Consider the following 22,480-nt stretch of genomic DNA (forward strand, 5'->3'; position numbering starts at 1 on the left):
ATCAATCGGCCAGGGTTTCAACGGGTTGACTCAGCAAATGGCTTATGTCAGATGACAATAACCCCTATTGCAGGCACATCTAACTCTCATGAGTCTGCGATCTACTCCCAGTATTAAAAAAGCTTGTCCCTTTATATATATAGTGGTACCTCGGGTTAAGTACTTAATTCGTTCCGGAGGACCGCACTTAACCTGAAACTGTTCTTAACCTGAAGCACCACTTTAGCTAATGGGGCCTCCTGCTGCCGCCGGAGCACGATTTCTGTTCTCATCCTGAAGCTAAGTTCTTAAACCGATGCACTATTTCTGGGTTAGCGGAGTCTGTAACCTGAAGCGTATGTAACCCGAGGTACCACTGTACACCCACCATCCATCCATAGCTGTGAACTTACAGATTTGAAAATAAGGGACCAGCAGCCTCGAAAATAAGAGATCAGCAGCCCAAATAAGGGATTTTGCTGTTGTAAAGAGTTGCCGTATTTTTTGCTCAATAAGACTCACTTTTCCCCTCCTAAAAAGTCAGGGGAAATGTGTGTGCGTCTTATGGAGCGAATGCCGGCTGCGCAGCTATCCCAGAAGCCAGAACAGCAAGAGGGATTGCTGCTTTCAGTGCGCAGCGATCCCTCTTGCCGTTCTGGCTTCTGAGATTCAGAATATTTTTTTTCTTGTTTTCCTCCTCCAAAAACGAGGTGCGTCTTGTGGTCTGGTGCGTCTTACAGAGTGAAAAATACGGTACACACATTGGTAGGATTGACAGATGCTGTCAATCCGGCAGGAGGCGGTTGCGGCGCGGCCGCTGATGCGCCGCCCTTCTGCGTCCCTCCCCATTCCCTCCTCTTCCTCCTCCCTGAGCCGTCGCCACCGCTGCCGCCACCGGGCTCACGGGCGGCGTGGGCAAGAGTCTCTCTTCCTCCTCCTCTCTCTCGGGTGGGGAAGGGTCGATGGAACTCCTCGCGCCAGGACGACAGCGCCAGCGTGCGTTCTCTCTCGCGGTGGAGGATCCTGAGCCGCTGCGTCCCTCCCGAGCCAGGCGTGCATGAAACCCGGGAAATTTAAGGGACATCATCAATAAGGGACAGCAGCGGGACATGGCGCTGGGATAAGGGAGTTTCCCGCCAAATAAGGGACGCTTGACAGCTATGCAACTACAGGAAACTACAGTCATACCTCGGGTTACAGACGCTTCAGGTTTTTTCGGGTTGCGGACCGCCGAAACCCGGAAGTACCGGAACGGGTTACTTCCGGGTTTCGGCAGCCGTGCAGAAGCACAAAATCACACTTTGCGCATGCGCTGTAGCACCAAATCGCAACCCGTGTGTGCGCAGAAGCGGGTTCCGAACGTGCATCCCACACAGATCATATTCGCAACCCGAGTGTCCACGGTTACGAATCGTCAGTCGCAGACACCAAACGACCGCCCACCGGACGCGCCGTAGCGACAGAGTGGTGGGATTGGGGGACAGAGACCTTAATTCCACAGCATTTTCCATACTGCGATAGGTCACAATCCCGCGATCGACCCAGATCTCCCTGGGATCTGCCTCTCAATCGTGGCCGGCCGCTTGGACATCTCTGCACCCTGGTGGCGTATTAAATCCAGAATCCCGAGGAGATTTCAAGAGATCTGGCGGGTTGGTGGTGTAAACAAAGCCTTAGATCTGGCCCACATAGACTCACTTTCTTTAAAAAGGAACGAACGGAAGACCTTTGTTTTATTCCAGACTTCCTCAACCTCGGTCCTCCAGATGTTTTGAGACTACAATTCCCATCATCCCTGACCACTGGTCCTGTTAGATAGGGATGATGGGAGCTGTCGTCCCAAAACATCTGGAGGGCCGAGACCGAGGGAGCCTTGTTTTCATCTCTGCTGCGCGGAGAAAAGGTTCTCATTCTTTTTAAAGTCGCAAATATGGAAAGATTGCAGTATCTGTGGCAATTAAGAGGCAGGAACTGTACAAGGGGAGGAGGGGGGAGTCAGGGAGAAATCGGAGGGGGGCACCCCCCAATTCCCCAGGCTCATTGCTCCTCTCCTTCCTGGTAGTAGTAATATTCCGCCGAATTTCCGTCGTTATGCGCCGCATTGGCGGCCTCGCCGGCATTCCCCTGGGGGCAGTACTTGGGGTCGTAGATTTGCCGCCCCAAGCCGAAAACCTGCCCGCTCTGGTTGGCCCCCTGGTTGTAACCCATCTGCAGAGACATGGAGCTGTCGTCGCATTTGTCCGTTCCCAGCTTCGAATCGTAGATGTGCCGCCTGGTTCCCGGAGCCGTCATCCCCACCTGATCGGGGAGGGAAATATTAAAAAAGAAAGGAGGAAGAATTTGAGCTCGCATGCACAACACCGTTAAGAGTTAGGGTGGGCGATAGCAGAATCAGGAGGAGGTCTGAATACTGAAATTGATGATAGTTCTTTTTTGTGAATTTGGACTAATGTTTACATGTAGACGCAGGATGCGGGTGGCGCTGTGGGTTAAACCACAGAGCCGAGGACTTGCCGATCAGAAGGTTGGCGGTTCGAATCCCCGCAATGACGGGGTGAGCTCTCATTGCTCGGTCCCTGCTCCTGCCAACCTAGCAGTTCGAAAGCACGTCAGAGTGCAAGTAGATAAATAGGTACCGCTCCGGCGGGAAGGTAAACAGTGTTTCCATGCACTGCTCTGGTTCTCCAGAAGCGGCTTAGTCCTGCTGGCCACATGACCCGGAAGCTGTACGCCGGCTCCCTCGGCCAATTAAGCAAGATGAGCGCCACAACCCCAGAGTCGGCCACGACTGGACCTAATGGTCAGGGGTCCCTTTACCTTTAATGTAGAACACCTGAGCATGGACTACAGTGGTACCTCGCAGGACGAACGCCTCGCAAGACGAAAAACGCGCAAGACGAAAGAGTTTTCCGTTTTTTGAGTCGTTCCGCAAGACGAATTTCCCTATGGGCTTGCTTCGCAAGACGAAACGTCTTGCGAGTTCTTGCGAGTTTGTTTCCTTTTTCTTAAAGCTGCTAAGCCGCTAATAGCCATGCTTCGCAACGAAAAAACCCCAAGACGCAGAGAATTGCTGAACGGATTAATTTCATCTTGCGAGGCACCACTGTACATTTGTTTCACCTTTGTGGGCCAAGTGGATTATTCTGAGTCATCGCCACCTCATCGGGGAGGGAAATATTAAAAAGAAAAGAGGAAGAATTTGAGCTTGTATGCACAACACCATTAAGAGTGTTTAAGCAACGCTTTAATTTATGGAATTTTTGATTTTTGATATGGAAATGTAATGAAATATGGAAAAATGAATAAAAATTATATTTAAAAAATAATAAAAAAGAGGTTTTCGAAGTATATAAAAGGTGATGGTGTGCAGGCATTCCTACTTAGTTATGAACAGACTTCTAAAGATTTAAACATTTCTGAGGCAAACTGGGTGCTGTACTTTTGCCCACAGATATGTGGAATTTTGAGAGAAATATGCTCAGATCTCAGAGAGGATGAAACCTCCGATTCTTTCACATTTAAAGAGAGAGCGAAAGGGTCTCTGGTCTGACCGCAGAACGGAGCCTTAAAGACCCTCCATGATATTAAAAGAAAACCGGGGAGATTTATGCCCAACTGGGGAACCGAATAAAGCTCTGGACAGATGGGTGGAAGGAAGAAAAGTTAGAACCTTCGATGAGCTTAAACAGTTAATCAGTTTAGAGCAATTTTATAGACAGGTTCCTGCACAGTTAGGCTGTCACGCGTTGGAAAACGGAAACAATTACTTCTAGGTTTTCAGGGTTCAAAAACAGGAAAGTTCAGCTTCCAATACACTTGAAAACCAAGGAACCACTGTATGTTATGTTTTTAAAAATATAATTTGGAAATCTATGTAATATCGAGCAGCAAATAAGGGCTGGATGGTGATCCATCAAAGCAGTGGAAGTCAACTTTTAAATGTGTATTCAATCTGATGTCAATTGGTTAAAATATTTTGAAAAGCAATAAAAAAAACCGAACTGGCAAAAAAATAAAACCCGCATCCACCACTTTCTAAACACCCAGGTAGTCTTGACTGGACAAGAATAATTATTTTTTTAGCAAATAATATAGCAAAAGTCACCCGCCTGGTATCAAGTGGCAAGGAGTTCCAAAGATCAGAGTTCTTACCGACATGGAATTGGCACAATTATGCGGCCACTGTCCTTACCTGACTTGCACATTTGTTTGTTCCCATTTGGAGGCTAATGGTGGAATGGTCCATCGGAGGTAGGATCTGGTTTTTGGGGTCATAGAGGTGTCTCCGGGTTCCGTAGGCCGTCATCCCAGACTGGCTGGCGCATTTGTTGGTGCCCATCTGAAACCGGAGAGGTTTGGGAGTTACTACGGCTAAAAGCAGAGACATCACCTTGTCGACAATGGTTTGTATAGTCAAAGTTATGGAGGAGACTCTTGAGAGTCCCTGCTCCTGCCAACCTAGCAGTTCAAAAGCACATCAAAGTGCAAGTAGATAAATAGGTACCACTCTGGTGGGAAGGTAAACAACATTTCCTTGCGCTGCTCTGGTTCGCCAGAAGCGGCTTAGCCCTGCTGGCCACATGACCCGGAAGCTGAACACCGGCTCCCTCGGCCAGTAAAGCGAGATGAGCGCCGCAACCCCAGAGTCGGCCACGACTGGACCTAATGGTCAGGGGTCCCTTTACCTTTATTATTATCCATGAGGCCAGACTTCCCGGGGATGAGCTGCTGTGCTCATTAGGCCTGACAGTCCACCAAGTCTGCGCAAATCCGTGTTCTTGCTAATACAGTGGTACCTCGGGTTACAGATGCTTCAGGTTACAGACTCCGCTAACCCAGAAATAGTACCTCAGGTTAAGAACTTTGCTTGAGGATGAGAACAGAAATCGCGCGGCGGCCGTGAGAGGCCCCATTAGCTAAAGTGGTGCTTCAGGTTAAGAACAGTTTCAGGTTAAGAATGGACCTCCGGAACAAATTAAGTACTTAACCCGAGGTACCACTGTAAAGAGTTGAACTCCAGCTCGGTCAGTGTGATTTATTGCTGGCTCACTTAGGAGAATACCTGGGGAAGCCTCCAGGTAATTGCTGGGCTCTGGCGGCAACAGTATCACCCACCTGCAAACCGATGACACACTGGCCGGCTTTCAGCTTGGCGTCGTCAAAGCACCGCTCCTGTTTCTCGGAATATTTCACACCAATGTCGACTCCGCTGTCAATCCCCTTCGTCTTGGCCTGGGAATGGGGAGTAGAAGCACCTTAAAGCAAACCTCGCCCGGTCAGTCTCAAAACTGGCTTAAAACTTCTGCAGATTTTGATTGCGTCTCTGCAAGTCTCTAGTCCTCATGGCCCAGGAGGAATAGACTCTGCAAACAGAGGAACTCTTCTTACAGGAAGAGTCTTCCACATTTACTTAACGTACCGTATTTTTTGCTCTCTAAGACTCACTTTTCCCCTCCTAAAAAGTAAGGGGAAATGTGTGTGCGTCTCATGGAGCGAATGCAGGCTGCGCAGCTATCCCAGAAGCCAGAACAGCAAGAGGGATTGCTGCTTTCGCTGCGCAGAGATCCCTCTTGCTGTTCTGGCTTCTGAGATTCAGAATATTTTTTTACTTGTTTTCCTCCTCCAAAAACTAGGTGCGTCTTACGGTCTGGTGCGTCTTATAGAGCAAAAAATACGGTAGCTCTTTGGGTATATTTCCGGCCCCATCTTGCCACATCATTGCAAAGAATTATTCAGGACAAGCCTGGAGCTACCAAACTGAATAGTAAGGAATTTATATTTTTAAAACACCATAGGCTAGGAATTAAATTTCTTACAGGGTTCTCTACTCACTAAGTTTTGGAAGAAAGCCCTGGACCAAATAAATATGACTGTACGGAAAGAGTTAAAATTTTCACCAGCCACTACCACCCTGGCGCAGCCCAGCCAATCAGCCACCACCCCCTGGCGCAGCCCCTCCAATCAGTCACAACATGGTGCAGCACAGCCAATCAGCCACTACCACCATGGCACAGCTCAATCAGCTACATGACGGTGCGGCACAGCCAATCAGTCACACTGTGGTGCAGCCTAGCCAATCAGCCACCACCACCCTGCCGCAGCCCAGCCAATCAGCCACCCCCACCCTGACGCAGTCCAGCCAATCAGCCGCCACCACCCTGCTGCAGCCCAGCCAATCAGCCACCCCACAGAGGCCATGGGGCACTGGGCACTGTGGTTCAGCCCCAAGAAGGCGCCCGGTTGCGCAAGCTTGACTCACCATGCCCGCCAGCGCCAACAGCGACACCTGGACTTGGGTCATGTTCCCGTTCTCAAACAGGTCGTTGGCTTCGAAGACGTCAACGGGCTTCAGGCCGTAGCTCATCATGGCTTTGATGAAGTTGGAGAGGTTCTCGAGCTGCCGGAGGAAAGGGCAGCCGGGTCAAGGCTGGCGACCCCTAGAAGCCCCTTCTCACAAAATTAGGGGATTCCTTCTAAATCATCTGGGGTTCGCGTTGGGAATTATCAGTCCATTTACAGAAGGGGCAGAGCTCACCCCCGATATAAGTACCAAGGTGGAGGTTGGCAGATTGTAAATACAGCGGTACCTTGGTTCTCAAGCGCCTTGGTTCCCAAATGCCTTGGTTCTCGAATGCCTTGGGTCCAAAATGCCTTGGTTCTCAAATGCCTTGGATCTCAAATGCCTTGGATACCAAATGCCTTGGTTCTCAAATGCTTTGGTTACCAAATGCCTTGGTTCTCAAATGCCTTGGTTACCAAATGCCTTGGTTCTCAAATGCCTTGGTTCCCAAATGCCTTGGTTCTCAAATGCCTTGGTTCTCAAATGCCTTGGTTCTCAAATGCCTTGGTTCCCAAATGCCTTGTTTCCCAAACGCCGCAAACCCGGAAGTGAGGGTTCCGGTTTTCGAACGTTTTTCAGAAGCCGAACGCCCAACACAGCTGTCGGCTATTGTTTCCGGGGTGCCTGAGCCAATCAGAAGCCGCGCCTCGGTTTCCAAACATTTCGGAAGTCAAACGGACTTCCGGAACGGATTAAGTTTGGCGCTTTTGTTTTTGCTCTTTATTTTGCGTTTTTGAGGGGTTTTTTGTTCATTTGTTTTTGTGACTGTGCGGAACCCAGTTCAGCTACTGATGGACTGATTGTGTGACTGCAGAAATGGATAAAAGCCCCCAATCCAAACAATGACTATCACCAGTGTTGGTAAGGAAAAAAAATAGTTTTTACTTTTGTCATCTACAATACTGTCTTAATTATTTTATAGTACAGTACATTGATTTATGGGACGCGGGTGGCGCTGTGGGTTAAACCACAGAGCCTAGGACTTGCCGATCAGAAGGTCGGCAGTTCGAATCTTCTGCAACCCCAGAGTCGGCCACGACTGGACCTAAGGGTCAGGGGTCCCTTTACCTTTACTTTACATTGATTTATGCATTTTATGGATCAATGGTCATATTAAATAGTAAAATTCATGTTTGAGGGGGTTGTTTTTAAAAGCCTGGAACGGATTAATCTCTTTTGCCTTACTTTCTATGGGAAAGCAGCGCGCCTTGGTTTTGGAACGCTTTGGTTTTGGAACGGATTCAGTTTGAGAACCAAGGGACCACTGTATGCTTCCCCTGCCCCCAGAACACAGGTCAGCCTTAAAGGCATTCCTGAAGCCCCCTCCCTAAAAGAGAATAAAATCCCTTAATCGTATCAATTCCTTCTCATACCTGGTGCCAATTGAGGCCTGAGCGATTAATTTTCCTTATCGAACCCGGCTGAAGTTTGTTCATTAACCTGGGGAGGGAAAACAACACACACACAGGTAAGTTTTCGATACCATGTTGGGCAGGAGCAGGACTTCCCCCAATTAACTAAAGAATCTTTTTTCTTTCTTTTCTTTTTACAATAATATTTATTAGTTTTCTCTTTTTTTAAAAAAAAGAGATATTTATTAAAGTTTCAAAAAAGTTACAAAAATAAGAAAAGAGAGAGAAAAAGAAACAAATGATACAAAATACAGAAAAATAAAAACAATTAAAAACAAATCAATTTTTTCCACGTCTTATCTTTCATTTACTTGTTTCCCTGACCTCCTCACACCTCCCTTTTTTGTATTCCAGTTCAGTTAGTTAATTCAGCAAATCCTTTCCCTCTTTGTTTTTATCTAAATGCTAATATTTATTAGTTTTCAATAGACATAATAACCAAAAAAGAATGTACAACAACACAACAACATAACAACAACAACAGTATAGAAATAAAAAAGAAAAAAGAGTAACAGACTTGACATACCTAAACAGAAAGAAAATCAATTAATTAATTAAAATCCATTTTCATAGGAATGTTAGAAGGATGTTGGAATGAAGTTATGTGGTTTTAGCAGAAATGTTATAAAGGATTAAGTAAAAATAGACTGTTAATTGGTGAAAGGAGGGAAAGTAAAGTTACATTATATTAAGATAAATTATAGGACAAAAACTGGGAAAGATGGAAAGGATTTGCTGAAATAGCTAACCGAACTAGAATACAAAAAAGGGAGGTGTGAGGAGGTCAAGGAAATAAGCAAATGAAAGATAAGTTATGGGAAGGTTCGGTTTTTTTTAATTGTTTCTATTTTTCTGTTTTTTCTTTCTTTTTCTTTTCTTTTTCTTTTTCCATATTGTGATGTGTTGTGTTGTTTTTGCTTAATTTGGTGTTTTTTTTCTTTATGTAACCTTTAAAACTTTAATAAATATTACTTTTTTAAAAAAAATCCATTTTCATAAACATTTTAGTTGACTTCCTCTAATCTCCTCCATCTGAATTTCCCCTTAAATTGAATGTAGCAGTTTCCAATGTCATTATTTCATAAAACAATATTACAGTCATATTCCACTTTCTTTACCTTTCTTATAGTGCATTTTCTTATTTATACATATAAATCTAATTCTGTCCTAGGCCTAATTGGTTCTTTCAAGTGGTTAAACTATTCAAATAGTTTGTTCATAATGAAGTTTGTTCATTAGTCTGGAAGGGAGAACACACACACGTAAGGTTTCGACGCCATGTTGGGCAGGAACAAGACTTTCCCCAATTAACTAAAGAACAGTTTTTCAACCATTTTGCCCATCGTTACAAATATGCCAGCGAGTGAGCTGGTGTATTGAAGCGATGATTCTCCAACATCAACATCGTTGGACTGGTCATGTTGTTCACACCCCTGATCTTCCAAAGCAACTCCTCTATTCTGAACTTAAAAATGGAAAGCGTAATACTGGTGGTCAACAAAAGAGGTTTAAGGACAAGGCAAATCTGTAAAAATGTATAAACACCAACAACTGGGAAACACTGGCCTGCGAGCGCTCCAGTTGGAGAACAGCCTTTGCCAAAGGTGTCGTGGGCTTTGAAGACACTCGAACTCAGGACAAGAGGGAGAAACGTGCTAAGAGGAAGGCACGCTTGGCAAATCCACACCGTGATCAACTCCTGCCCGAGAACCAATGTCCCCACTGTGGAAGGACGTGTGGATCCAGAATTAGCCTCCACACTCACGGACTCACGGTTAAGACCGTATCTGAAGAAGTGTGCATGCACACGAAAGCTCATACCAATAACAAACTTAGTTGGTTTCTAAGGTGCTACTGGAAGGAATTTCTTTATTTTGTTTTGACTACGGCAGACAACACGGCTACTTACCCGTTAAGACCGTGCTCATGGAAGACAATCAAATGTAAAGGGACCCCTGACCATTAGGTCCAGTCGTGGCTGACTCTGGGGTCGCGGCGCTCATCTCGCTTTACTGGCCAAGGGAGCCGGCGTACAGCTTCCGGGTCATGTGGCCAGCAGGACTAAGCCGCTTCTGGCAAACCAGAGCAGCGCACGGAAACGCCGTTTACCTTCCCGCCAGAGCGGGACCTATTGATCTACTTGCACTGATGTGCTTTCGAACTGGTAGGTTGGCAGGAGCAGGGACCGAACAACGGGAGCTCACCCCGTCATTGCGGGGATTCAAACTGCTGACCTTCTGATCGGCAAGCCCTAGGCTCTGTGGTTTAACCCACAGCACCACCCACGTCCCTCGGCTCACCCGGGCCCGTTATAAAATGACATTTTAAAAAATATATACCATGCATAAAACACACGTGCCTACTCACTCGCAAAGTGCAACACCGTCTTTCAGCCCCTTCTGAAAATCGGGGCCGATGTCTCTTCCGGTGACGCTTTCTATCCATGTCCTTAATTCTGCTTCCTTCTGAGGGTCGTATTTCAGCGCAAGCTGGAGGGGGAAAGAGGAGAAAAACAGGTTCAAAATTACACAAACTGCACTCCCTAAGTGCCGGCCAATAGTGTTAGAAATCAGTCACGTACAAGGTGTGACCGGAAAGTTTGGTGAATGGTCATAGAAATCAGACAGCGAGAAATATCCGAACATGCAATCTGCATCGGAAACCCACGAAATTACAATTATGTACGGAGTTGAAAAGCAATGACAAACCTAGACAGCATCTTAAAAAGTAGAGACATCACCTTGCCAACAAAGGTCCGTATAGTTAAAGCTCTGGTTTTCCCAGGAGTGATGTATGGAAATGAGAGCTGGGCCATAAAGAAGGCTGATCGCTGAAGAATTGATGCTTTTGAACTCTGGTGCTGGAGGAGACTCTTGAGAGTCCCATGGGCTGCAAGAAGATCAAATGTATCTATTCGGAAGGAAATCAGCCCTGAGTGCTCACTGGAAGGACAGATCCTGAAGCTGAGGCTCCAAGACTTTGGCCACCTCAGGAGAAGAGAAGACTCCCTGGAAAAGACCCTGATGTTGGGAAAGATGGAGGGCGCAAGGAGAAGGGGACGGCAGAGGACAAGATGGTGGGACAGTGTTCTCGAAACCACAAACATGAGTTTGACCAAACTGCGGGAAGACAGGAGTGCCTGGCGTGCTCTGGTCCAGGGGGTCACGAAGAGGCGGACACAGCTAAACGACTGAACAACAACAACAAATGTTCAAATATTTCTCGCTATCCGATTTCAGTGAACATTCCGGTCATACCTTGTATTTTTTAACTGGTGCGGGTCCAACTGCGAATGTGTGGAGATCTCTGGGCACCAGGTTGACAACGTTGACGTTTCCATCTGTCTGGCCCCTCCATCTTTCTTAAGCAGGGAACCAGAAAGAGCTTATTCCATGTATTTATCTCCTACCATTTTCTTCAAGGAGAACATGGTTCTCCAGATGTTTTGGGACGTGCGTCCATTTTCGGCTTGCGGACAGGCCTCCAGAACAGATCCCGTCCACAAAATGAGGTTTGACTGTATTATTATTTAAACTTGCTTTCATTTTCCCCAACTTACAAAAGCAACGTTTAGCAGGGCAATGAACTATTCTATATCTATCGATCATCTATCTATCATCTATCTATCATCTATCTATCGATCTATCTATCTATCTATCTATCATCTATCTATCTATCTATAGTGGTACCTCGGGTTAAGTACTTAATTCGTTCCAGAAGTCCGTACTTAACCGTCGTGGAAATTCAAACCACTGACCTTCTGATCGGCAAGCCCTAGGCTCACTGGTTTAACCCACAGTGCCACCCACGTCCCTACTATAGTGGTACAGTGGTGCCCCGCAAGACGAATGCCTCGCAAGACGAAAACCCCACAAGACGAAAGGGTTTTTCGGTTTTTGCGTCGCTTCGCTAGACGATTTTCCCTATGGGCTTGCTTTGCAAGAAGAAAGCCCATAGGGAAATCTCCGGGGACCTCTTTTAAATGCTGGCGGTGGGGAGCAAAGCCTTCCCCCCCCTCCGGCCTTCAGAAGAGGTCCAAGAAGGCCGGCGGGGGCCGAAAGGCTTTGCTCCCCAGCGCCAGCATTTTTAAAGCGGTCTGGGATAGCAGGGAAGCGCTTCCCGCTATCCTGGACGGCTTTTGAAGGCAGACGGGGGGGAGCAAAAACTTTTGCCCCCCGCCGGCCTTCAGAAGAGGTCCTGGACCTCTTCTGAAGGCCGGCGGGGGGCGAAAGTCTTTGCTCCCCCCTGCCTGCCTTCCCGGGAGAGCGGAGAAACGCGCTGTGTTTCTCCGCTCTCCCGGACGGCTTTTGAAGGCCCCCGCCGGCCTTCAGAAGAGGTCGGGGGACAGACTGTCCCCGGACCTGGTCTGAAGGCGGTTTCCATAGGAGCGCATTGATTGATTTTCAATGCATTCCTATGGGAAACTGTGCTTCGCAAGACGAAAAACTCGCAAGACGAAAAGACTTGCGGAACGAATTAATTTCGTCTTGCGAGGCACCACTGTAACTTGGGTTAAGTACTTAATTCATTCCAGAGGTCCGTTCTTAACCTGAAACTGTTCTTAACCTGAAGCACCACTTTAGCTGCGCCGCCGGAGCACGATTTCTGTTCTCATCCTGAAGCAAAGTTCTTAACCTGAAGCACTATTTATGGGTTAGTGGAGTCTGTAACCTGAAGCGTCTGTAAACTGAAGCGTATGTAACCTGAGGTACCACTGTATTTAAAACCCCTTTCAAAGTTCTGCTACTTAAATTATAAGCCTGGGAAAAGAAAACGAAAGAGCAAAACAGCTCAGAGACGAAGCAACTTAAGTTTTCCCCCATTTTCTCACAGGGGAGCTACAGGAGAAAAGGAAGTTAAGTCAAGGGAGCTGTCGACTGAGAAAGATTGAGAACCTCTGGTTACACTGGCCGGCAACAGCAGCAACTCTCCAGGGTTGCAGACTCAGGGGGATATTTTGAGATTCGAACTCAGGACCGGCACGCTCTATAGCACCAAGCTCCAGCTCTTCCCCTGGACAATTATGAGTTTGGGTGCTTGTGTCATCAAAAGCCTTTCTTGCCCCAATGTGCTTGCCAGTTACAAAAGAAGAAAGAAAAGAAAAAACCCGGAGAGAATGAAGAAATCCCATAATAACCTGGAAGAACAGGGCAAGCCTGATGCCACAAGCTGGCGGCATGTCTCAACTTCCTGCTGAATGAGCAAGAAACAGGGAGAGGTGTGTGGCCAGGCCTTCTTGGCAAAGAAGTCGCAAGCTTCCATGTTCCTTTTGGGGTCTCTTCTCGGCCTCAATAAAATTCGAACCTTTGCTATTCGGGCAAAAAATAAGACTCTCCGCTTTGAACAAAAACACGCCTGATCCAGCCACAGAGGTCCATATCCCTGCAGACCTGGCGCGAGGCAGAAACTGTCTTGTTATATAAGCTGGCACATCTTACAAACAGATCTGGCATCTGTGCCAACTTTCAGGGTGTCTGTAGAGACGCTCAGAAGACGAGATTTGGGCAGCGCCAGATTTACGTATAAGCTAAACAAGCTATAGGGACGTGGGTGGCGCTGTGGGTTAAACCACAGAGCCTAGGACTTGCCGATCAGAAGATTGGCAGTTCGAATCCCCACAACGGGTGAGCTCCCGTTGCTCGGTCCCTGCTCCTGCCAACCTAGCAGTTCGAAAGCACGTCAAAGTGCAAGTAGATAAATAGGTACCACTCCAGCGGGAAGGTAAACACAGTTTCCGTGCGCTGCTCTGGTTCGCCAGAAGCAGCTTAGTCCTGCTGGCCACATGACCCGGAAGCTGTACGCCGGCTCCCTCGGCCACTAAAGTGAGATGAGCGCTGCAACCCCAGAGTCCTTACTTTGGTTTACGGACTTAATCCATTCCGGAAGTTAGAGGGAAGGAAGGAGTTGACGCTTTATTTAAGCAATGTCTTAAGTTATTTTTTGATACTGAAATGTAATAAAATATGGAAAAGAAAAAAAGAAAACGTCAAATCTTCATCAAGGCCAACTATCCAGACTGGTCCTACACGGGCCAGAAAAAAGCCAGGAAAGTCCCCAAATAGGAGTTCCAGTACAGAAGGAAAAAGAAAAGAAGGGGAACTCAGGACCCTGAGTTTAAGAGTCTCTGCCAACTGAGCTAAACCCTCACGAAAACAAAGGTGCCAAGTGAAAAAAGCTCTTGGCTTTGACGCAGACTTTAGTTGCGTGCCCTTTGGCAAGTCTCTCCAGTTCTGTAGCCGATGCCCATATTACCCAAGCCGCCCAGGTCCTTGGGGAACGCTTAGGGGTCAGTTACACGGCGCCATCAAGCACGCGAAGCGTTGCCCCCACCACTTGCAAGCTGGGTTGGCTTGCAACCAAAGGGTACCCGATTTCCAGCCGATCAGCACAATTTGAAAGGAGACTCTCGCCGCCCGATGGCTCAGCGATTCTCCTCCTCTGCAGCCGCGTTCCGCACCCAAGCCAGAGGGGGAACAGACAGTATGTAACAACTGCTGCACGGCTCTTACTAGCCAAAAAAATGGAAAACACAAGAACTACCAACAATTGAGGAATGGCAGGTGAAGATGATGGAGTTTATGGAGCTGGCTGATCTCACCGGGAGAATCCGTGATCAGAAAGAAGAGGAACATCATAAAGACTATTTGAATAAATGTTGTTGTTTAGTCATTTAGTCTTGTCCACCTCTTCGTGACCCCCTGGACCAGAGCACGCCAGCCACTCCTGTCTTCCACTGCCTCCCGCAGTTTGGTCAAACTCATGCTGGTCTCTTCGAGAACACTGTCCCACCATCTCGTCCTCCGTCGTCTCCTCCTTGTGCCCTCCATCTTTCCCAACATCAGGGTCTTTTCCAGGGAGTCTTCTCTTCTCATGAGGTGGCCAAAGTCTTGGAGCCTCAGCTTCAGGATCTGTCCTTCCAGTGAGCACTCAGGGCTGATTTCCTTCAGAATGGAGAGGTTTGATCTTCTTGCAGTCCGTGGGACTCTCAAGAGTCTCCTCCAGAACCAGAATTCAAAAGCATCCATTCTTCGGCGATCAGCCTTCTTTATGGTCCAGCTCTCACTTCCATACATCACTACTGGGAAAAGCATAGCTTTAACTATACGGACCTTTGTTGGCAAGGTGATGTCTCTACTTTTTAAGATGCTGTCTAGGTTTGTCATCGCCTTTCTCCCAAGGAGCAGGCGTCTTTTAATTTCGTGACTGCTGTCACCATCTACAGTGATCATGGAGCCCAAAAAAGTAAAATCTCTTTTGAATAAATACTGTAATATTAAAGATATGTAACCACTTGAAAGAAACAATTAGGCCTAGGGTTAAACTGGGATTCAATCTATAAATAAGAAAATGTACGATAAGGAAAGTGATGTAATATGATTAGGACTGTGATACGGTTTTTTGAAATACTGATATTGGAAACTGCTACATATAACTACTAAGAAATTCAGATGGAAGAGATTTGAGGAAGTCAGGTACTATGTTTAAGAAGATGGATGGTACTTAATTTTAATTAATTAAGTGGTAATATGCTGTATGTATCTTTTTTCTTTTTATCTTTTTTCATCGTTTTTCTGTTTTATTCTCTGTTTGTTTTTATTACTGTTAATTCTTTTTTATTATGTTTATCTACTGAAAATAATAAATATTATTTAAAAAAACACGGGGGGGGACAGAGGCTCAGATTCTTGATTCGAGAAAAAGAGAGAGTTCCTTTCAGATGTGCGCTCTTATTGTTTTGCAGGGGGTTGGTGATTTTCTCGAGTCAAAATGAGAGTAGCCCCTAAACATTTTTTTTTTTAGAAAAAAAAAGCACTGGCTGAAATAAAGTTGGGGGAGCGATTCTCACGAGCAGCACAAAATAAAAATAAATAGCGACCCCGGTGGGAAAACTCAGGACCCAAACCAGCCACTAGGTCCAGAAGTTCCGGGTTCAAATCTCGCCTTTCCCAGGAACTCAGCAAATGCCTGTGTCAGACACAAGTCACCAGCCCATTTATTGCTGTTCCAATGTCTCCGCGCTGCTAGATGAGCGACTCATGAGGAAGTGGAATGAGATACACTTGGATGGCAATGATTCAGATTTGCTCACACGCACAAGTTTGGGAGAAGACCAAAATTGCCTGAGCGTGGAAACTCCCCTCCAGCCTTTTCAATAGATTGCCTCTTTCCAGATTTGGTCTTGTCCTTGATTTAAAAAAAATACTTTCGCAACAGGCCATGCCCTCAAAGGCCAGTCTCCATCCAGACAGCTGCTAAAATCCCACTGAAAAATATGTCATAAATAAACTGCGACCTGTCTGCAATACCTAGATCTATTCGTAATTTCGGGCAGGTGCAGGTGGCGCTGTGGGTTAAACCACAGAGCCTAGGGCTTGCCGATCAGAAGGTCAGCAGTTTGAATCCCCGCAATGACGGGGTGAGCTCCCGTTGCTCGGTCCCTGCTCCTGCCAACCTAGCAGTTCGAAAGCACAGCAAAGTGCAAGTAGATAAATAGGTACCATTCCGGCGGGAAGGTAAACGGCGTTTCCGTGCGCTGCTCTGGCTCGCCAGAAGCAGTTTAGTCCTGCTGGCCACATGACCTGGAAGCTGTACGCCGGCTCCCTCAGCCAGTAAAGCGAGATGAGCGCCGCAACCCCAGAGCCGGTCACAACTGGATCTAATGGTCAGGGGTTCCCTTTACCTTTACATAGTGCTAGGTGAGCGATCCACAACGTCTGACATTTCATCTCCTTCTATTCATCTACCCCAGCTGCTCCTTAAGGCAGCTTACTTCACCAAAGACTCAAATCTGAGTTTGTTTATTTCCTCCGCCCTTCTCATCCATTTTCCTTTTATGCCTCGTCTTCTCAAAAAATTAAAAAGACTTGGTGATTTTGCAGGCCTTCTTGGGCTGAGGAGTTAGGTAGTCTGCATAACTTTTCACACAAATAAATTTTAAAAGCGTGACTTTGCTGCCGCATTAACCAGCTTTCTCTCAAGCTTTTTAGGTTAACAGGGCGACCTGCGATTTGCACTCAGAACGCAGGGATTAAATCACCACACGCTCGCTGCCCTATGGTGGAATCGCACAGGTGGAAAAACGGGAATTCCTTCCAGACTTTTCCAAGTCTCGGCACGATCGGATGGCTCTGACGAGACTCCAGAACAAAAACAAAAGAGGTTCCCAGGCAGTTTTTCTGGGACGCAGCCAGAACAACACCAAACTGAAGCAACTGGGAGTGGGCGGGAGGAAACCGGGGAACCTAGCGCAGCTCTAGGATTTGCAAGATATCAGAGTTAAAAGGGGTCAGAGCAGTGTCATAAATGCAGATATATAAGCCAGGCACCGAATGTGGCACCTCAAATGCCTATTCACCCTGGGGTTGGGTTGGGTGACCCTCAGAATCCCTTTCCACAGATTCTACGATTCTGTCATCTCAGCTCGACTGTAGCTTGCTCTGAGAACAATTCACTTAGTCCCAGTATGCGAGTTCGAATCCCCGCGACGGGGTGAGCTCCCGTTGCTCGGTCCCTGCTCCTGCCAACCTAGCAGTTCGAAAGCACATCAAAGTGCAAGTAGATAAACAGGGGGAAGGAGGTAAACGGCGTTTCTGTGCGCTCCTCTGGTTCGCCAGAAGTGGCTCAGTCCTGCTGGCCACATGACCCGGAAGCTGTACGCCGGCTCCCTCGACCAGTAAAGCGAGAAGAGCTCCGCAACCCCAGAGTCGGCCACGACTGGACCTTATGGTCAGGGGTGAGGACTGCAGTGAGTCAGGTTGCTCGATGGGAAACTTCAGTCACCAACCCAGCGCCCAGAAATCGCTCCACAGTCGTGTCAGTAGCAAAACACGCCTGGGGGATTTTGAGCGCTGGACAAGAGGTTCTGGCGAAGAGGAAGACAACACATCAAGTCAGTAATAAACCCATCAAGGAAGAACTACCAGCCACCAACTTGGAGGGCTCTGAAAAGAGGATGAGACATACTGATGGAGCGAAGGTAAGAAGGTAAAGGACCCCTGGACGGTGAAGTCCAGCCAAAGGCAGCTATGGGGTTGCGGCGCTCATCTCGCTTTCAGGCCGAGGGAGCCGGTGTTTGTCCGCAGACAGCTTTCCGGGTCATGTGGCCAGCAGGACTGAACCACTTCTGGCACAACGGGACACCCTGACGGAAACCAGAGTGCACGGAAACGCCGTTTACCTTCCCACCAGAGTGGTACCTATTTATCTACTTGCACCGGCGTGCTTTCGAACTGCTAGGTTGGCAGGAGCTGGGACCGAGCAACGGGAGCTCAACCCGTCGCAGGGATTCGACCTGCAAGCCCAAGAGGCTCAGTGGTTGAGACCACAGCTGGTTTATTTGTTGTTGTTTTTTAAAAATGACCTATTTTTTGCATCCCAGGCAAATATCAAAGCAGTTCAGAGATACTTTTGAAGAACCGCGTTAAAAAAATAAATTAAAATCTTCAGAGTGATCCGTTTGGGTTGCCGCATGAGTTCTAAAGATTTGGATTTGCGAAAAAGCAGGGGCTGAGAAGGAAGGTATGTCAAAAGGAATTGCTACTGATTTTTATGTATTAGCAACTTTGTATTAATGCAACCTTTTTATCAGTAACTCTGTACTTTTGTCACATTTTGTTTAAGCTTGTTATAGGGATGAGCGATAACAAACTTAGTTGGTCTCTAAGACGCTACTGGAAGGAATTTTTTAATTTAGTTTTGACTACGGCAAACCAACACGTCTCCCTACCTGTAACTTTGTTTAAGCTTTCTGCTGTTGCCTTGGGGGTTTTGTACACTGCTTAGAGATGTTTTCAAATATATCAAGCAGTACAGAAATCAAATGCCAACAAAGGTCCGTATAGTTAAAGCTCTGGTTTTCCCAGTAGTGATGTATGGAAGTGAGAGCTGGACCATCAAGAAGGCTGATGGCCGAAGAATGGATGCTTTTGAATTCTGGTGCTGGAGGAGACTCTTGAGAGTCTCATGGACTGCAAGAAGATCAAACCTCTCCATTCTTCAGGAAATCAGCCCTGAGTACTCCCTGGAAGGACAGATCCTGAAGCTGAGGCTCCAAGACTTTGGCCACCTCAGGAGAAGAGAAGACTCCCTGGAAAAGACCCTGATGTTGGGAAAGATGGAGGGCACAAGGAGAAGGGGACGACAGAGGACGAGATGGTGGGACAGTGTTCTCGAAGCTACCAGCATGAGTTTGACCAAACTGCGGGAGGCAGTGGAAGACAGGAGGGCCTGGCGTGCTCTGGTCCAGGGGGTCACGAAGAGGCGGACACGACTAAACAACAACAACAACAACAAATAATCGAAATCAAGTCAAATAATTTAAACCAGGGACATACGGCTCCATGCTCAAAGACTCTGCAGCTACAAGGCCAAAAGTTGAGAAGCCACCCCAGGACTCATGAAAACAAAGTCGGAGTCTCCGAAAAAGGAAAGGGAAAAGGAGCTGGTTAAAAAAACAGACGCCATCCTATTTCACTGAAAGGCCCAGTTACTCAGAGGTAAGCAAAAGGAGAGCATCACAAAAGCGAAGGGCCAGTTGCAGGTCAATTTCACAAGGGACTAGCACCTCTCACAGGCTTTTAACGAAAGATTATTTGCTTGGGTTTTTTTTGCAAGCCTTTCCTTCAAAGACCTCAAACTTGGCCTGCACAGTTCTTCGCAGTTTTGATCCTCACAGCAGCTTTGCAGGGCTGAGCCCTAGCGGCTGGTCAAAACAAGCGAGATCTGCATCTGAGTGGAGAGATTCGAATCCAGGGCTCCTGACACTACAACCACAATGTTGGCTGCAAGGGGGAGTGAGGTATGTGAGATTCAATTCTGGGAGTGCAATGCTTCAGCAGGAACCATCCCTGCTTTCACTTTCAGGCATCCGTCAAAAACTTGTGATACTCCTAGACAGGCCTGGGAAATTAATTAATTTTCCCCCAGTGAGCTTCCGGGGGGGGGGGCGGCAAAAAAGTCACTACAACTTTCTTGTACAACCTTTTTGTATTTTTTAATGAAGAGTGAAGCCTATAAATAATTGAATAAAGACGATATACATTTGGGTGTGTATGAAATAAATAGAAATTACTAGGAACAGTCTAATTCTGCCACGATGTTTCCTTTTATACCCTCGTTTTCTAAATATTCTTTAAAGAGTACTTGTATTGTATAAATATAAGTTTGTAGGGAGGTAAAAAGAAACTATATAAGATAAATGTAACTGTGGATGGACAGATGAAGCACTGTGAGGTTAATTGGAAGTCATTTTTAATTTTCTTCTCTATAAGTTTTATAATTGCTTTCAGTACCAGGAGCATATATGATGATAGTTAATAATAATAATAATAATAATAAAATTTATTTATATCCCGCCCTCCCCAGCCGAAGCTGGGCTCAGGGCGGCTAACAACAATCAAAATAGTCCAACATTCTAAAAACATTCATTATAAAATTAATTAAAATCAAATTAAGATCAAATTAATGGCAGTTATATTAATCTTGCTGTATCTTATAGAGTGGTGGTTTGTCTGTTCCTTCTGTTACTTGTTTGTTTGACTGTATGTTTGTTTACTTGTCTGTCTGTCTTTTTTAAATAAATGTGTTCATTTTAAATGAATAAAGATTTTTTTTAATATAAAAAATGGAAAAAAATGCACCCAGAGATGGCCACTTCTCCACCTTGCAGGGTTGTCGCTGGGATTAAATGATGGGGGGGGCACGATCCATAAATGTCACCTAGATCACCTTTGTAAGAAAAATGTGGATGTCTATGTGCACATGGGCATAGCTGCCCCGCCCCCATCAATATTTAACTGAGGTTCTGCTCCCCCCCCCCACAACATAAAGCCCGCCCCCTAACATAAATTCCCTGTGTGTGTGTGTGCAATAAATAAAATAAAAAATAAAATAAATAAAAAATAAAATAAATAAAATTAATCCAGAACGCTCCTGGAGCAAGCTGCTTTTTCAGAGCTGCCTAGCTCCAGGTTTGGTGTGGGATTGAATCAGTGCTGCGGGGTGGGGCAAAGACCCACATACACCACCTTGAGTCCCTTGTGGGTGGGCGGGGGGGGGAATGGGCTTTGGACTGCAATTTGTGGGTCAAATAAATCAGGAGCGCTCCCGGAGCCGCCTCTCCAAAGCCGCCTACCTCGCAAGATTGTTTTGGGGATTGAATCAGCGCTGGGGGGGGGGGGCAGAGACCGACATACGCCACCTTGAGACGGGGGTGGGGGGCGCGGCGGCTCTAGACTGCCTTCAATAAAACGCAACCCGTCGGTCGAATAAACCCGATGCGCTAGCGGCGCCGCCTCTCCTAAGCGGCCTACCTCGCGAGGTTGTTGCGGGGATTGAATCAGCGCTGGGGGAGCGGGGGGGTGGAGAGAGAGACCCACATACGCCACCTTGAGCCCCTGATGGGTATGTTTGCGGGGGGGCCGCTAGACTGCGTTCAATAAAGGCAACCCGTCGGGCGAATAAACTCGGAGCGCTCTCCAAACCTCTCCAAACCGGCTACCTCGCAAGGTTGTTGTGGAGATTCAACCGGCGCTGGGGGGCGGGGGGGAGGCAGAGACCTACATACGCCACCTTGAGATCCTTGGGGGGACGACGGGAAGTGGGGTCTAGCCTGCGTTCAATAAAGGCAACCCGTCGGTCGAATAAACCCGATGCGCTCGCGGCGCCACCTCTCCAAAGCGGCCTACCTCGCGAGGTTGTTGTGGGGGTTGAACCGGCGCTGGGGGAGCGGGGGTGGGAGGCAAAGACCCACCTTGAGATCCTTGGGGGGGGGAGGGAAGTGGGGTCTAGTCTGCGTTCAATAAAGGCAACCCGTCGGTCGAATAAACCCCATGCGCTCGCGGCGCCGCCTCTCCAAAGCGGCCTACCTCGGGAGGTTGTTGTGGAGATTGAACCGGCGCTGGGGGGGGGGGGGAGGCAAAGACATACATACGCCACCTTGAGATCCTTGGGGGGGGGGGACGGGAAGTGGGCCCTAGACTGCGCTCAATAAAGGCAACCCGTCGGCCGAATAAACCCGATGCGCTCGCGGCGCCGCCTCTCCAAAGCAGCCTACCTCGCGAGGTTGTTGTGGGGGTTGAACCGGCGCTGGGGGAGCAGGGGTGGGAGGCAAAGACCCACACTGAGATCCTTGTGGGGGGGACGGGAAGTGGGCTCTATCCTGTGTTCAATAAAGGCAACCCGTCGGTCGAATAAACCCGGAGCGCTCGCGGCGCAACTCCAAAGTGGCCCCTCCGTGCGCCCAGGGCGCATTTACGCATTTGGCGAGGGGCGCATTTGGCGAGGGGCGCGCGTCGGGAGGGACCCCTTACCCGGTTCTTGACTTCGGCCGACAAGCCGTAGCTGGGTCCCTTGTTGAACTGGTTGTTGCTCATCCTGTGCCGGGGCAGGGCGCTGTCTGGCGGGGTAGGCGCGCTCGCCACACGCTCCAAAAGCAAGGGAACCCGCTCCGCGCGCCTCCGCCCGCCCTCGGCCAAGTTTTTGGGGGCCAGCCCAGCGCCGCCTCCCGCGCGCTGATTGGCCGCCAGTTGAAATAGCCTTATAAGGGCAGAAAGTGCCGAATTCCTGCAGGATGGCAGTTTCCTGTGTGTGGGTCTCCTCCGAGAGGGAAAGAAAGCGAAAAGGAAAAGCGAGAAAAAGCGCAAATTCCCCGCAAAGGTCATAGAAATCGTGGAGATGGAAGGGGCCCTGCGGGTCATCTAGTCCAACCCGTCCCGCAATGCAGGAGCGTCCAGTTTTGCAGCCATAGCTC

General features: G+C 47.8%; 1 protein-coding gene across 1 annotated transcript; it reads right to left on the reverse strand.

Moving 5' to 3' along the window:
- Positions 1-1,389: 1,389 nt before the first annotated feature.
- On the reverse strand, positions 1,390-22,201 carry CNN2 (calponin 2). The gene is made up of 7 exons (XM_081895836.1): positions 22,041-22,201; positions 10,099-10,220; positions 7,693-7,759; positions 6,239-6,376; positions 5,095-5,211; positions 4,172-4,318; positions 1,390-2,277 (listed from the first exon to the last, which is right to left on the reverse strand). The coding sequence occupies exons 1-7, from the start codon at positions 22,101-22,103 to the stop codon at positions 2,017-2,019; spliced, it is 915 nt and encodes a 304-aa protein (XP_081751962.1). The 5' UTR covers positions 22,104-22,201; the 3' UTR covers positions 1,390-2,016.
- Positions 22,202-22,480: the final 279 nt, after the last annotated feature.

The sequence above is a fragment of the Podarcis melisellensis genome, assembly GCF_964234715.1.
Source record: "Podarcis melisellensis genome assembly, chromosome: 18".
In the NCBI taxonomy this organism is placed as follows: Eukaryota; Metazoa; Chordata; class Lepidosauria; order Squamata; family Lacertidae; genus Podarcis; species Podarcis melisellensis.

Coding starts and splice junctions, on each gene's coding strand:
- CNN2 (XM_081895836.1), bottom strand. CDS start 22,103: ATGAGCAACAACCAGTTCAACAAGGGACCCAGCTACGGCTTGTCGGCC. Junction 4,319..5,094: donor AGTGTGTCATCGGTTTGCAG/GTGGGTGATACT, acceptor CTCCGGTTTCAG/ATGGGCACCAACAAATGCGC. Junction 2,278..4,171: donor CAAACAAATGTGCAAGTCAG/GTAAGGACAGTG, acceptor CTCCCCGATCAG/GTGGGGATGACGGCTCCGGG.